Genomic DNA, 16,287 nt, shown 5'->3' on the forward strand with positions numbered 1-16,287 from the left:
AAAAAAAAAAAAAATATATATATATATATATATATATATATATATATATCAGGGATTTAACTGAGCCACATCCCCAGCCCTTTTTTATATTTCATTTAGAGACAGGGTCTTGCTAAGTTACTTAGGGCCTCACTAAGTTGCTGAGGCTGGCTTTGAACGTGGGATCCTCCTGCCTCAGCCTCTGAGCCACTGGGATTTCAGGTGCGTGCCACCATGCCTGACTTGCTTTTAGCATTCTTTGGGGGCTTTTCCTATGAAGGGAAGGTTCCAGGAAACAAGTGGGTTTGGGAGTAACCCCAGAGGAGTGGTGTGGCTGGTGGGTACTAAATACCAAAAGGCCTGCCCTATCCAGATCCACCATTGCTAGTCCAGGCATCCATCCTTCAGAGATTCGGTTCCCCCAGCTGCTAAATTAGAGTAGCAGTTCTTCCTTGCTCACCTCAAACAACATCGTTCGATATTGTGGGTGGTGCTGTGGGAGCCACCACTATGGGGTCAAATGTGAGGGATCCTGAGAAGCTCAGGTTAGGTGCATAGTCTATCCAAGAAGAGCAGAGTTGAGCCCTGGTGGGAGTCAGGGAGGGAAGGAAGTGAGTGGGGAGGAGTCCGGTGAGATGTGGTGAGTGCTTGGTTCATTGGTTTCCTTCCTTCTGTGCAAGGGTTTTTATTTTATGGTGTGGAGCTGCTTCCGAGTTTGAAAGGTTTGAAAACAGTTGTTCTTACCCCAGCTGCACATCAGAATCACCTGGGGAACTTCTAAACCTATTAATACCTGTGCCCTACCCCAGATAAATTAAACTTGCATCTTTGGGAGTCAGGGCCCAAGCATAGAGATTTTTTTTTTTTTTTTTTTTTGGTATGTGTGTGTGTGTGTGGTCTGGGTTCCGTAGAATTTAGCTGGTTTTGAGATGTCCTGCTTAGGTAGAGGTGGGTGCAACGAGAATTATCTGTAAAACATCTCAGAACAGCCATACCATGTATTTCTGTATTTTGAGTCTTGGGCTAAATCTGATAGCTGTTCCAAAAGGGAAGAGAGAATTATGAGATTTAGGCTGATTTGTAGGTTTACATAAGTGTTGGAACTAGCTTCTCTAACACCTTTCTTTCCATGTGGTTGTGTGAGGGTCAGTGGTAGAGCCTTGCCTAACATTTGTGAGGCCCTGGTTTTGATCCCTAGCAACACACACACACACACACACACACACACACACACACACACACATAGGGATCTGTGTTTGTAACTTCACTAAAGTTTTCCAAAAATCTCATCAAACCAAGGCATCTTTGAGCAACTAGACAGTGAAATCCTAAATCACCCATTTGGAAGCTCAGGAAACACAAAATGCTCATGGGGATACTTACTTGGAAAATGGCGTGTATTGGAAGCATTTATCATCAGCTGTGGAAATGATGCCCCCACCCCTGCACCCTCAGGTTGGTCAATAGGTTGGCATCATCAGAGGTGAACCAGCCAAATGCCATGCACTAGTGTGGACCCCTGTCTTTTAGGGCTGCAGAAAGAGACTGGCCTCACAGCTACCTAGGTCAGTGGGGGGTCACCAGCCATGTTTGGAAAGTTGGAGGGACTTGGGAGTCAGCAGGACTTGGATTCCAGTTCCCAATCCACTGCTTTTCAGCTGTGCAACATTGGGCAGCTCACTATATCTTGCTGAGCAGAGATCTGCCCACTTGGGTGGCTGCTGAGAAGGATTGAATAAGGAGCGGAAGGATTGAGTAAGAAGCTTTTGGTTAGATGCTTAGCAAAGTTCTTAGCGTGTGGTTAGTGCTCCTTTGACATTAATCCTCCCTTCTCTTTCTTCCTCTAAGTCAGAAATCACGTGGTACTAGTGCAGGTCCAATTTGAAAAACTTCAGCACCAAACCACAATGACTTGTCAAAATACCCACATGCTCAGGCCTCCCTGGCTGGCATGCCAAGATCAAGGATGTGGTGTCAGAGGAGCCAGAGGGAGAAGGCCCTTTGGGGAAGTGGCAGCATGGGGCAGAGTTAGTGGTGGTGACACCTAGATACCTCTGACTCAGGGCTGCCCTGCGGGGCTGACAGCTCCCCTTTCCTGTGTCTTGGTCCCTGGTGGTTTACGTCCTCTTGTACACACATCTTAGGTTCTGTTCCACATCAAAGAGGGCGGGAAGGATGGGCAGGTTCACTGGAGGATTCTGGGCTGCTGACTCCAGTTTGGGACATGGAGGCCTGACTTCAAAGGCTAGGTTTTACTGGTCTCCAGGTTTTCCTAAGAGTTGTCTCTGCTTGCAAGCGGTAGACAGCCATGCTGTTTTCTTTAGTTTAAATCAGCAGAAATTTGAGATGAAAGTATTTCCTTTTGGCCAGTATGGACAGTGGTATCAAGCAATCTTAAAAAATCAAATGTTTTTATTTTTAGGGACCAACTTGCCCCTTTGAAGTGGAATAAAAATATATCTGAGTAACTGGGCACAGTGGTACATGTAATCCCAGCAGCTTGGGAGACAGAGGCAGGAGGATCCCAGGTTCTAAGCAAGTTTTATCAATTTAGCCAGGCCCTAACCAACTCTGCAGGACCCTGTCTTTAAATAAAATATAAAATAGGGCAGCAGATATGGCTCAGTGGTCAAATGCCCCTTGTTCCAATCCCCAGTACCAAAAAGAAAAAAAAAAAAAATACACCACCAGTAGCCAAGTGCATTCCGCAGGTAGATGTGAATGTGCTACAGATGGTATTGCCTGTGGACTGTGGAACAAGGGCAGCTGATGACAGAAGTAACTCCTAACCTCATCCTGTGGCCTAGGCCTCTGTAGACTGAGGTGATCTGGTACTTTGGACCTTGGCACTTTGACATTTGGGGTCAGTTCTTTGTTGTGGTGGCTGTCCCATTTGTATAATAGCATTCTTGGCCTCAGCTTATATTCCCTTCCCCCACCATGATAATCAAAAACTTCTCCAGACAACAGATGTGGTGGTGAGCACATCTGTACTCCCAGTGACTTGGGAGACTAAGGCAGGAGGATTACAAATTGGAGACCAGCCTCAGCAATTTAGCAAGGCCCTAAGCAACTTTGTGAGACCCTGTCTCAAAATAAGAAATAAAAAGGCCTGGGGATATGGCTCAGTGGTTAAGTACCCCTAGTTTCAACCCCCAATACCCCCCCCAAAAATGTCTTTAAATGTCACATAGGAGCAGAATCACCCTTTTTTACCACCCTTCCCCTACCCCCTTTTTTTTGAGAACACTGACTTAAACATATTTTGAGTCTCTTGGCCGAAACAGTAACTAGAATGTCATTTTGGGACATCACAGCCTGACATAAGGACCCAAGCACTGTTTGTAGCTACGGCTTCCCTTCTGCCAGATACTGCCCCAATCATTATTGGGGGCTATTTTGCAGCCAAGTTTATATTTTTAAAAAACCTCAACTACATGTGTGGAGAGGGAAGGAGTGGCCTGCAATGCCTTTCTGGACAGACTGCACATTTCTTGATGAGAGTTCTATTCCCAGCATGAACCAAGCTCAGACTGTGAACATGAGAGTGCTTGATTCATGTTCACAGGTGGCAACAACATCTTATAAAACACATGTCCAAACTTTGAACTGAAAAGTAAGTAAGGCAGGCCAGCAATGTCTAGCTAACACCTACCAACTGCCCAACACTGAGCTGGAATTTTAAAAATTCACATATTCCTCTGATAAATGAAGCAATGGATGCTCAAACTAATTTTTGAGATTTAATATTTCTCCTTTTCCTTCCTTCCTCCCTCCTTCCCCCCTCCCCCATCCTTCCTTCCTTTCTTTCCCTCCTTCCATCATTCCCTCCCTCCTCCTCTCTCTCCTTCCCTCCCTCTCCTTTTCTTTTTTCTTTATTCCTTTCTTCCTTGAGATCAAACCCAGAGGCACTCAACCACTGAGCCACATCCTCAGCCTCTTTTATTTTTTATTTATTACTTTGAGACAGGGTCTTGCTAAGTTGCTTAGGGCCTCACTAAGTAGCTAGAAGCTAGCTTTGAACTTGTCATCCTCCTGCTTCAGCCTCATGAACAGCTGGGATTATAGGCATGTGCCACCCCAACCATTTCCCCCCCTACTTTAGACATAAAAAGAAAAATCTATGTGTATTGTTAGGAATTACTCAATTAAATGTGCTAATTTAGATCTATAGAAATATAAAAGGTCAGAAAATTTGGCAGTGTAACAGCCCAGAGCAGAGAACAGTTCAAAGCAAAGGACTGATTTCCCAGTGTAAGACTGTCAGATATTTTTAGCATTTTGTTTTTATATATTCAGAATTAATTGCATTAGTGTGTTGCTTAAGAAATTTGCCATACTACACAAATCAGTTTTGAAATAATTATTTTATAACCCCATATGAAACCTACTAAGTGTGGCACCAGGTATACAGTTGTTTCACTCATAATAATTGAGTGAATCTTGTTGAATATACCTTTTTTTTTTTTTTTTTTTGTTTGGTACCAGGGATTGAACCTAGCAGCACTTAACTACTAGGCCACATCCCCAACCCTTCTTATGTTTTATTTAGAGACAGGGTCTCACTAAGTTGCTTAAGGCCTCATTAAGTTGCTGAAGCTGACTTTTTGACTCGAAGTCCTCCTGCTTCAGCCTCCCAAGTCACTGGGATTGCCACTGCACCTGGCTATACTGTCCTTGACGTATAGGCAGGAGTTTCTTCTTCTGTGGACTTTATCAGCCTTTGCTGATAGAATGGAAATGAATGGTAGTGTAATAAGGTCAGTTTTAAAATCCAGTTGCCAGGTTAACAATGCTTCTTTGGCTTTATTTTCTAAATAATCTACTTAAGTAAGTGAGATTAATTCAATAGAAAAGATTTGTGGAGTACTGTATTAAACATTTGTTGAGTAGTGACTAAGTAATGCCTAATTCATTCCACCCAAAATTAGTATAGCAATTCTGAGCATTTGAAGAAAAAAAAATGTTAACATTCTTTATATGATTTAACCCATACCTTGTGAAATCCTTGTTTGTCTCTGTAGGAGGTTGTACTGAGTCTAGGTTTCTTGCTTATTTGTTAATAAGAATTACCTAGGGAGGCTATTAAAACTTCTAATACCTAGGTTGTGTGTGTGTGTGTTTCCTAGAGATTCTGATCTAACAGATTTGATGCTGGCCTGGTAATATATTCAAATACACCACCTTGCCTGGTGATTTTTATGATTGGGCAGGTTTGAGGGTCAGGAGATTTGTTTTCTTCGGGAAATGGCCTTGGTGCATATCTATTGTATCTTTTTACTTGTTAATCATAGTCTTTCATAGCTGACTGGATATGAAATGCATACTTTGAATACTAAAAATCATAGTCTTCTGACTAATAGACATCTAGTTTTGAATGTCTGCATTTTTCTTAGTTTTAAATTAAACTTTATACTTGAGATAATTATAGATTCATGTGCAGCTATAAGAAATAATGCAGTGTGATCCATATACCCATATACTTCAATTTCCCCCAATGATAGCATCTTCCAAAAACTATAATATGATATACAATCACGATATTGACATCGATGCAAAATAGAGAACATTGCCATCCCTCATTTGGTCCTTCTACAGACACATCCACTTCCCTCACCCACCTAGCCCCTATCCTCACCTTAACTCTTAGCAACCACTACTCTGTTCTTCATCTCTATAATTTTGTGATTTCAAGAAAATGATATAAATGGAATCATTCAGAATATAACATTATGGGATTGGCTTTCTTCACTCAGTATAATTCTCTGGAGAGTCATCCAAGTTGTGTGTATCAATATTTCATTCATGTTTGTGTGTAGTATTCCATGGTATGGAAATAGCAGAATTTAACCACCCATTGAGAAGGGTCTGTCTGTTTCTGCTTGGGCACTATCAGTAGTCAAACTGCTATGAATATAGATATATAATGGATATTCATATACTTACTTTTTTGGGGAGGAGGGTACCAGGAATTGAACCCAGAGATACTTAACCATTGAGCCCCAACCCCAGTAATTTTTTTTCCTTTTCTTTTCTTTTTTTTTTTTATTGGTTGTTCACAACATTGCAAAGCTCTTGACATATCATATTTCATACATTAGATTGAAGTGGGTTATGAACCCCCAATTTTACCCCAAATGCAGATTGCAGAATCACGTCGGTTACACATCCACAATTTTACATAATGCCCTATTAGTAATTGTTGTATTCTGCTACCTTTCCTATCCCCTACTATCCCCCTCCCCTCCCCTCCCATCTTCTCTCTCTACCCCATCTACTGTAATTCATTTCTCTCCTTGTTTATTTTCCCATTCCCCTCACAACCTCTTATATGTAATTTTGTATAGCAATGAGGGTCTCCCTTCATTTCCATGCAATTTCCCTTTTCTCTCCCTTTCCCTCCCATCTCATGTCTCTGTTTAAAGTTAATCTTTTCTTCCTGCTCTTCCTCCCTGCTCTGTTCATAGTTGCTCTCATTATATCAAAGAAGACATTTGGTATTTGTTTTTTAGGGATTGGCTGGCTTCACTAAGCATAATCTGCTCTAGTGCCATCCATTTCCCTGCAAATTCTATGATTTTGTCATTTTTTATTGCTGCATAGTACTCCATTGTGTATAGATTCCACATTTTTTTAATCCATTCATCTATTGAAGGGCATCTGGGTTGGTTCCACAGTCTAGCTATTGTGAATTGTGCTGCTATGAACATCGATGTGGCAGTATCCCTGTAGCATGCTCTTTTAAGGTCTTCAGGGAATAGTCCGAGAAGGGCAATAGCAGGGTCAAATGGTGGTTCCATTCCCAGCTTTCCCAGGAATCTCCAAACTGCTTTCCAAATTGGCCGCACCAATTTGCAGTCCCACCAGCAATGTACAAGTGTACCCTTTTCTCCACATCCTCGCCAGCACTTGTTGTTGTTTGACTTCATAGTGGCTGCCAATCTTATTGGAGTGAGATGGTATCTTAGGGTGGTTTTGATTTGCATTTCTCTGACTGCTAGAGATGGTGAGCATTTTTTCATGTACTTGTTGATTGATTGTATATCCTCCTCTGAGAAGTGTCTGTTCAGGTCCTTGGCCCATTTGTCGATTGGGTTATTTGTTATCTTATTGTCTAATTTTTTGAGTTCTTTGTATACTCTGGATATTAGGGCTCTATCTGAAGTGTGAGGAGTAAAAATTTGTTCCCATGATGTAGGCTCCCTATTTACCTCTCTTATTGTTTCTCTTGCTGAGAAAAAACTTTTTAGTTTAAGTAAGTCCCATTTGTTGATTCTTGTTATTAACTCTTGTGCTATGCCAACCCCAGTAATTTTTATTTTTTGTTTAAAGACAGGGTCTCACTGAATTGCTTAGGGTCTCACTAAATTTCTAAGACTGGCCTTGATCTCAAAATCCTCCTTCCTCATCCTCCCTAGCCACTGGGATTGCAGGCGTGCCACTACACCCAGCATATACTTACTTATTGATGCAAAGGACTTTTGTACCCTGAGGCCTTGTTAAAATTAGTTATTAGTTCAAGGAAGTTTTTTATAGATTCCTTGAGATTTTTCTACATAGATTTTCATGCCACTTGCAAATAGAACCTGTTTATTTCTTCCATTTGATCCATATACTTTTTGGAACTGTGTTGAATGAGAACAGTGAGCACAGACATCTTGCCTTGTTCCTGTCTTAGGGGGAAATGTTGTCTTTCACCATCCAGTGTGTTATCTCTAGGAGATTTGTAGAAGCTTTTTATCAGATTGACAAAGTTATCCTCTATTCCTATTTTTCTGAAAGTTTTTATCATGAAAGGGTGCTGAATTTTGTCAAACAGTTTTTCTGTATCTTTCTTTTTCTTTTTTGGTACCAGGGATTGAACCCAGGGGTGTTTAATCCTTGAACCACATCCCCAGCTCTTTTTTATTTTTCATTTTGAGACGGGGTCTCTCTGAATTGCTTAGGGCCTTGCTAAAATTGCTGAGGCTGACCTCCAACTTGCAACCCTCCTGCTTCAGCCTCCAAAGTTGCTGGGATTATAGGCATGTGCCACCATGCCCAGCTTCTACATCATCTTATTAGTTATAAAGATAGCAAATTTATCCACTTCATATTAGTGGTTTCGAGGAACTGGTCTGTTTCATCTGAGTTGTGATTTTTTTTCTTCAGCTCATTATGGCAGATTATATTGATTGATTTTTGAATAATGAATCAGCTTTACATCCCTGGAATAAGCTCGTATAATATATGTATATCTGTCTATATGTACACATATATTTTCTTTACATGCTAGGCAAGTGCTCTACCATTGAGCTACTTCCCCAGACCTCTTTTTACATATTGTTAAGTTCTATTTGCTAATATTTTGATAAGACCAGGCATGGTGGCACATATCTGTAATCCCAGCGGCTCAGGAGGCTGAGACAGGAGTATTATGAGTTCAATGCCAGCCTCAGCAAGGGCAAGGCTCTAAGCAATTCAGTGAGACTCTGTCTCTAAACAAAAAATACAAAATAGGGCTGGGGATGTGGTTCCATGGTAAAGTGCTCCTGAGTTCAATCTTGGGTACAAAAAAAAAAAAAATTGGTAAGGATTTTTGAGCCCATGTTCATGAATGATAATGGTCTATAGTTCTTTTTTTGTAGCATCTTTAGTTTGAAGTAGGGTAATACTAGCTTCATCAAATAAATTGGGAACTACTTCTTCCACATCTGTTTTCCAGAAACATTTGTGTAGAATTGGTGTGAATTTTTAAACATTTGCAGAATTCTCCCATGAAAGCTTCAAGCCAAGATAATTCTTTGGGGGGAGTTTTTACATTATGAGGTCAACTTTCTTATTAGTTATAAAGATAGCAAATTTATCCACTTCATATTGGGTGAGTTGTGATCCTTAGTGGTTTTGAGGAAGTGGTCTGTTTCGTCTAAGTGGTCGAATTTCCGTGGGTAGATGTGCTTATGTCACCCTCTGATCCTTGTGGAGTCTGGAGTCTGAGTGACAGCCTGTTTCATTCCTGATGTCTGTCATTTGTGTTTTACCTCTTTCTTTCCTGTCAGCTTTATTAGAAGTTTGTCAAGTTTTTGGTTTTATCAAAGAATTGGTTTTTCATTTCACTGGTTTTCTCTTTTCAAATTTCATTGATTTCTGCTTTTATCTGTATTTTATTTTCTTCCTTCTCCTTGCTTCAAGTTGATTATGATCCTTTTTTAGGCTCTTGGGGCAGAGCTTGGAGTATTGATTTGATATTTTTTTCTCTTTTCTTACAAAAGCATTTAGTGCTTAAATTTCCCTTTCAGCACTACTTGAGCTGTGTCTCCTAGATTTTGCTCTGTTGTTGTAGCAGAGGAAACGTTTCTTCAGCTCTCCTAGAGTTCCTGACTATGTCTGAAGAAACTGACAAATCAAATTAATAGGAAAACATAACAAATTTGTTTAATCATTTTACATGACACTGGAGCCTTCGGAAAAATGAAGACCCAAAGGAAAACTCTTCCCCTACCCTCAACACTAGGACAGGGGATAGAACGAGATGCTCTATCACTGAGCTACATTCCCACCCCTTTTTAAAATTTTTGAGATAGAGTCTCTTTAAGTCTTTGAGGCTGGCCTCAAACTTGCAATCTCTTGCCTCAGCCTCCTGTCACTGGGATTACAGGCATGGGCCATTGTGCCTATCAGAACTATTTTTATGATTAGGTTCAATGAAGAATGAATAGCCATTTATGCATGTGATTGGACATATATGTTCTATGGTAAAAGACTAAATGGGAAAGCCCTGCGAGGCTTAGTTCAGATCCTTCTTAGCCTTTCTCAGTGGCATTCCTCCCTCCCAGGTCAAGAGCCGAACCCTTCTGACATGAGGGTCTTGTGAGCTATTATTAGACAAGGTAGATCAAAGAATTTCTTTGCAGCCACATAAACATTTAGGGGAAGAGTGGTGTAATATTTTTAGGTTTTATAACTGGCTTTTGGAGGAGAGGGGCTTTAGTTTCTGTGGCCTCCCCTGGGGGAGGAAAAGGACAGGAGACAGATTTTGCTTCTGGTCATTTCCCTCAATTCAAAGTATTTAGTACAGCAAGGCACTATAATTTGGGGTGTCTTGTTCTGAGCCCAGACACTGTGTTATTTTTCTGTTCAGTGGGGTTTTTTGTTTGTTTGTTTGTTTTTCTCTTGAGATTTCTTTGACCCATGGATTATTTAGAAGTATGTGATTTAGTTTTAAACTGTTTGGAGATTTTTCCTTTTATCTTTGTTGTTGGTTAAGCTTGGTGAGGTTTTTTTTTTTAAGGCTCAGGATGTGGTCTGTATTGGTTATGCTGCACAGTCACTTGAAAGAAAAGAATGTGTAATTTTCTGTTATTGGAATTTTCTGTTATTCTACAAATGCTAATTAAATCCAGTTGGTTGACCGTATTCTTAGGTTTTTCTATATCTACCATTTTTTATATTTTATTTAGAGACATGGTCTCACTAAGTTGCTTAGGGACTCCTTAAGTCACTGAGGCTGGCTTTGAACTTGCAGTCCTCTTGCCTCAGCCTCCTGGGATTATAGGCGTGCCCTTCTGCACTTGGCTCGCTCTCTTTTTCAGTGCTTGATGTTGAACCTTGGGACTTGCCCATGCTAGGCCAGCTCTGTACCACTGAACTATATCTCCTGTTCAATAAGCAGAAAGATTTTGAACATTATAGTGATGCTCAAAAAGTTTCAGATTTTGGATATTAGATTTGCAGGCAATAGCTCAACTTGTTTTCTTTGCTCTGAAGTCTACTTTATTTCATATTTTTACTTGTTTCTGATTCTATGGTTTTATAACTGAGGCTCTTCCTCTCTCCCCCATCTTTAGGAATATATCATTCGGGTGCAAAGAGGAATTTCTGCAGAAAACAGCTGGCAGGTAAGCACTTTTTATCAACTAGAAATAGGTTTGAACTTGTCACCAAAACCCTGACTTAGGCCATCTAAAAACTGGAAAAATCAGAACATTCATAAATATAAATCATATTCTTTTAGCTATAAGCTGTTAGCTTTCCTTCATTTAAAATTTTTTTCTTTATTGCTACATATTAATTATTCGGAATAGTGAGTTTCATGGTGGAATATTCAGATATGCGTATAACATAAGTACTTCCCCTTATCCTCCCATCCTCTCTCCTAGGTCCCTTTCCTCTACCCTAATGGAAACCTTTGACTTTAAAACAAGTATCATAAAAAGTTTTTCTGTTCCCAGTTGTTTGGTTATATTATATACAGGGTTGCCAGAAAGAGTATCTAGGAATTTGTTTTCTGGCTCAAACCAGAAGAAGCAGGACCCCTACAGCCATGATTCAGGTGGGTGGGGTTAGAGGGAGTTCAGTTCACAGAAAGGGGAGTCAGTGTCCTGACTATTGTATGGTTAGGTCACTGCATTTCATGGATGCCCAAGTCCACTCCTGGGCCACTCCTAGTGCTAGCTCCCCCACTGTCCCTAAGGGAGGGTCTTCTTGGAGCCCCCAGCTCTTCTGTCCCCAGTGGTGGCTTCAGAGAGAAAACACTTCCTAGACAGATCTAGAAGTCTTTCCCATTCCAGTTGACTTGTCGTTCTGAATGGGGCCATTTCTTTCCTGTTTGCTTCTGTCTTGGTTTTGCAATGTTGGGGTTTGGACACACTAGGCAATTGCTCTACCTCTGAGCTATGTCCCCAGCCTCTGTTGTTTTAATAGTTACATGTACCATTCCACCTCTTTCCAAAAATGTAAACTTGTCCTTCAGAGCCCAGCTTGAACTTGATCTTCCATCATATGCAGTTTCTTTCTTTCTTTTTTTAAATACCTTTATTTTATTTGTATGTGGTGCTGAGGATTGAACCTAGCACCTTGCATGTGCTAAGCCTCTGCCACTAGCCACAACCCCAGGCCCCCTCATGCAGTTTCTTGTCTCCCCCCATGCAGTCTGACCACAGTGGCCACACTCAAATCTTTCCTTTGCCTAGAATTTTAAATTGCTGTTTGTTTAAATAATTATTTCATTTAACATCTATTGAGCATATTAAGGGTTCAGCACTGTTTCAAGTGCAAATGCCTTAATATTCACTTAATCCTTTAAAACCAGTCTTGTGTAGTAGAATTACCCCTTTTTTACGTTTGAGAGCTTAAGTAACTTGTCCAAGGTCACACTTAGATGTTTGGCAGAATAGGTTTGAATTTTGCATAATTTCTGGGGGTAGCCACTGTACAATTTTTGCTTTTTTGCTCTTATCAGAGATGGCCTTAAATTTAACTTTTTCATGTGGATGTAGCAAGCAGTACCAACAGCAAGATCCTACCAGAAAAATCATGTGGGGGTGCAGTTTTCTAGATCCATTAGCAGCCTGGGAGTGCTGGGCAAAAATGGACTCTTAGGCCCACCCTACACCTACTGAATTAGATTATTCCTGAGAGAGGTTCTGGATATTCCCAGGCAATTCTTCTGCATACCAACGTTTGACAACCCCAATAAAGGCTGAGAGTGGATCTATTCAAAAGTGAAATAATCCCTTACCAAGAACCTTAGAATGATTAATGGCATCAGTACAACTAAGAAAGAATGTAGACAATGAAAGGTGGACTGTCTGCCAAGAGGGAAAGCCTGAGAAATCAGGTGAGATGTGGCAGTCTTTCCTGCAGGTGTAATCCAGTCTCTAGAGTGATAGGCTATCTCCTTGGGAGTTTGATCCAGGGGAAGGATAATATGGCCTCAGAACTGTACCCTTCCTTTTGAGACTAAGCTTAGTAAAACTTCATTTATTTACTAATTTTGAAAATCATTAATTCATGTACTTGTTAATGTCTTGTAAGTTTGCCTGGCATTAACCAGTTTCCCATAGCCCAGCCAACTCAGGGTTTATTTTCTGAGCCTGTCAAATAAAACAGAGGAAGCCCAAGAGGTCCTCCTCCTCTTAGCATAAAGGCCTCAGCACTGGAATGCCAGTAAATAGTTCATAAGGCAATGGAAAGGGATGTCTTTGCAGAATCAAAACACTGTTGTCTTGTCTCTTACAGATTGTTAGAAGATACAGTGACTTTGATTTACTGAACAACAGCTTGCAGGTAAGTGTTTTGAAACTCTAGTGACACATATTGCTTGGGGTATCTTAGAAACTGGTTGGAAATTGCCGCAGTCTGGCTGGGCACAATTCAGGAGCCACTTGTCAAAAGAAACTAACTTTATTTTTAGAACTACAAACGCCAAACAAAACAGCTCCTCAGGAAAAAACCCTCAGAGCCCAACTGCCACCACCGGCTTCCCACAAGCCTCTCACCCACACAAGCCTCACCACCTCCCACAATCCTCCTGCTCTTGAGGCCGATTGGCTGGGTTGCATGGGCGGAGCCAAAGAAGTCCCCCAATGAGCAGCTCCGTGGAGGAGCCAATCAGCTAGATGTAGCTGGGGCCGCTGTGAGCCAATCATCAGCTGGCAGCTGGAAGTTTGCTGGCAGCTGGAAGTTTGCTGGGGCCCCTTTGGCTGTGGCTCTCAACATGTCCCCCTCTCTGTTTAAACAACAAGCATGTGGCTTGGGGACCGTGCCTGCCTTAGGTTGTCCAATACTACATATGGTCCTTACCCGTCTTTGGATGAGCTGACCTCAGGGCGTCAGCCTCCTGTCTTAGGTTGGTACCATTGTAATTGGATCTTACCCGTCATTGACTACCGGTCCAGTATACAGCCACACCTGTGGAGAGGTCTTTGTCATGACAAGCAGAAGGGAGGAAGATACACCACGCCAATTGACGGCTCTTGTTGGAAAAATTGTACCACCGATGACATCATCAGCAAAAATACCCCAACACTACCACAAGTCACTGCACCAACAGATAGTTCACAATGCATACAAGTGAGTTCACAATGCATACAAGTGACATATAGTTTAGGCAAGTTCTGCAAGCAGTTCAGTGATGGCTATTGCAGAAAATGTAGATTAGTTTTATCTTTGTCTTCACCGGCACTGGGATGAAGATAGGAATTCTGGCAATAATGGCTAAAGAAAAAATTATGTAACATTCCAGAAGGCACTAAAAGAAAACAATTTTCTTAACAATTTACATTGTCTTCACTGGCACTGGGATGAAGATAGGAATTCTGGCAATAATGGCTAAAGAAAAAATTATGTAACATTCCAGAAGGCACTAAAAGAAAACAATTTTCTTAACAATTTACATTATCTTGAAGAGAATTATTAAATATAATGAAAAGGAAAGGTGAGAATTATTAAATATAATGAAAAGGAAAGGTGAAAGTAAACAAACAGATCTGTTAACCTCCTTTTTTGTTTACATATTAAAACAATCCTTAACAGTTATTTACCCAATTTAAATTAAACCATTTAAATCACGTGAATAAAAAAAAATTTTGGATCCATTTTTTCATGAGCGCTCATCATATATGATATATGGACATACGTACATTCAAACATATAACACAAAACACAAGTGTGCACACATAATATAATACATACAACACATAACATAATAGTAAAGGCCTTATAACTTTTTACAGGTGAAATCTCCATTACAATGTTTAAAAACTCTATAGTCAAAAAAAAAAATAGAACTGATCAGCAAAACATTAACCTAGGTCTGTATGAGCTCAAAAAACAAAATAGAACTTCATGATATGGGAAAGGGCAATAATAAAATAGATATTGAAAAAAGCATCCTGGTTCTGTCGCAGATGTAAGGATAGCCAAATTGGAGTTTTGGATATCAGCTGTTATGGATTTGAGCCAAATCATCTTCTTTTTGGTCTGTAGAAATCGCTTTAGTTAATCTCTCTGGAATCCAAATCGGCTGCTGTTCTCCCTGTGGAAATACACAAACAGGCCCCCGACTCCAGACAATCACTGGGTCAGGACTTTAGTTAAATCTCTCCGGAATCCAAATCGGCTGCTGTTCTTCCTGTGGAAACACACAAACAGACCCCCAACTCCAGACAATTACTGGGTCAGGACCTTGGTTAATCTCTCTGGAATCCAAATATCCAAATATCTGGATCCCAACTATCAACTGCGGGGGTTGGGAGCCTCCTAGCATATGGAGGTGGTGCTGTTGATTGGACACTTATGCCCTCTGGTGATAGAATGGTGTTAGTAGCAGTCTCCTTTTGTAACTTTTCCCCTCATGGCTTTTCTGCTTTAAACTTCCTTCCTCTGTCTCACTAGCTCGAAAGACCTTCTCTTTTACTTGAATCTTTTCCTCTTTCTGACTAACTTGAGAGACCTTCTCTTTTACTTGAATCAATATGTCTTCTCCTTCCTCTACCTTTGTCTGAACTGAAGGCTTTGGACTAAGCAAACCAGATACGAACGTCCACAATGGCAATGTGCCAACTGGCAGAGTCCCTGGGTTGTTCTTTTCTATTCTTTTTAAATCTTCACCATGATTGTTCCATTGTGATATATCTAACAACTCCTCCTTAAAAAGCCATGGGCTACATTTTTGTATTGTATCAACGTATGCCCTGACTGCTCTTGATTTTACTGGGATGCCTCCTTCCTCTAACAATTTACTTAACAGTCTTTCGGTTTGTTTTTTACTAATTGCTGATCCCGTATTTCTACTATAATACAACCCAACAAGATAACACCAAACAAAACCGAGACAGAATGAAATAAAATTGGAACAATAATTCAAAAATTATATCAGCCTTTCTATCCTCCTGAAATGTGCATCCGTCCTTTCTCCCTATCTGTTCCTCAGACGCAAATAGTTTTTCCTCAGATGTGAGCGGTTTTTCTTCCGTCTCACTCATCTCCAGGGACAGGCAACTTAAAACAAAAATGAAGCAAAACAAAAGAGGAAACTTAGAATGGCTACCCATCCTCTCGCCCTGCCCTCAGGGGCGAGCAGTTTACTTACCCTCAGTCGCTCCCCGTGCGAGCCACCAAATGCTGCAGTCTGGCTGGGCACAATTCAGGAGCCACTTGTCAAAAGAAACTAACTTTATTTTTAGAACTACAAACGCCAAACAAAACAGCTCCTCAGGAAAAAACCCTCAGAGCCCAACTGCCACTACCGGCTTCCACAAGCCTCTCACCCATACAAGCCTCACCACCTCCCACAATCCTCCTGCTCTTGAGGCCGATTGGCTGGGTTGCATGGGCGGAGCCAAAGAAGTCCCCCAATGAGCAGCTCTGTGGAGGAGCCAATCAGCTAGATGTTGCTGGGGCCGCTGTGAGCCAATCATCAGCTGGCAGTCTGAAGGGCAGGGAAACAGCCCAATGAACATCACCGCAGAGGAGCCAATCAGCTAGATGTTGCTGGGGCCGCTGTGAGCCAATCATCAGCTGGCAGCTGGAAGTTTGCTGGCAGCT

At 41.1% G+C, this 16,287-nt stretch overlaps 1 protein-coding gene across 7 annotated transcripts in view; it reads left to right on the top strand.

Annotated features, from left to right (window-relative positions):
* Positions 1–16,287, top strand: part of PXK (PX domain containing serine/threonine kinase like) — an 81,264-nt gene that overhangs the window by 18,012 nt on the left and 46,965 nt on the right. For all 7 annotated transcript variants that reach the window (XM_081284966.1, XM_081284968.1, XM_081284969.1 and 4 more), the window contains exons 2-3: positions 10,806–10,856; positions 12,979–13,026. In XM_081284966.1, coding sequence (XP_081141092.1) covers positions 10,806–10,856; positions 12,979–13,026 — 99 coding nt within the window. The remainder of the gene's footprint in view (positions 1–10,805; positions 10,857–12,978; positions 13,027–16,287) is intronic.

Source organism: Spermophilus citellus (genome assembly GCF_964194105.1).
Source record: "Spermophilus citellus genome assembly, chromosome: 3".
Lineage (NCBI taxonomy): Eukaryota > Metazoa > Chordata > Mammalia > Rodentia > Sciuridae > Spermophilus > Spermophilus citellus.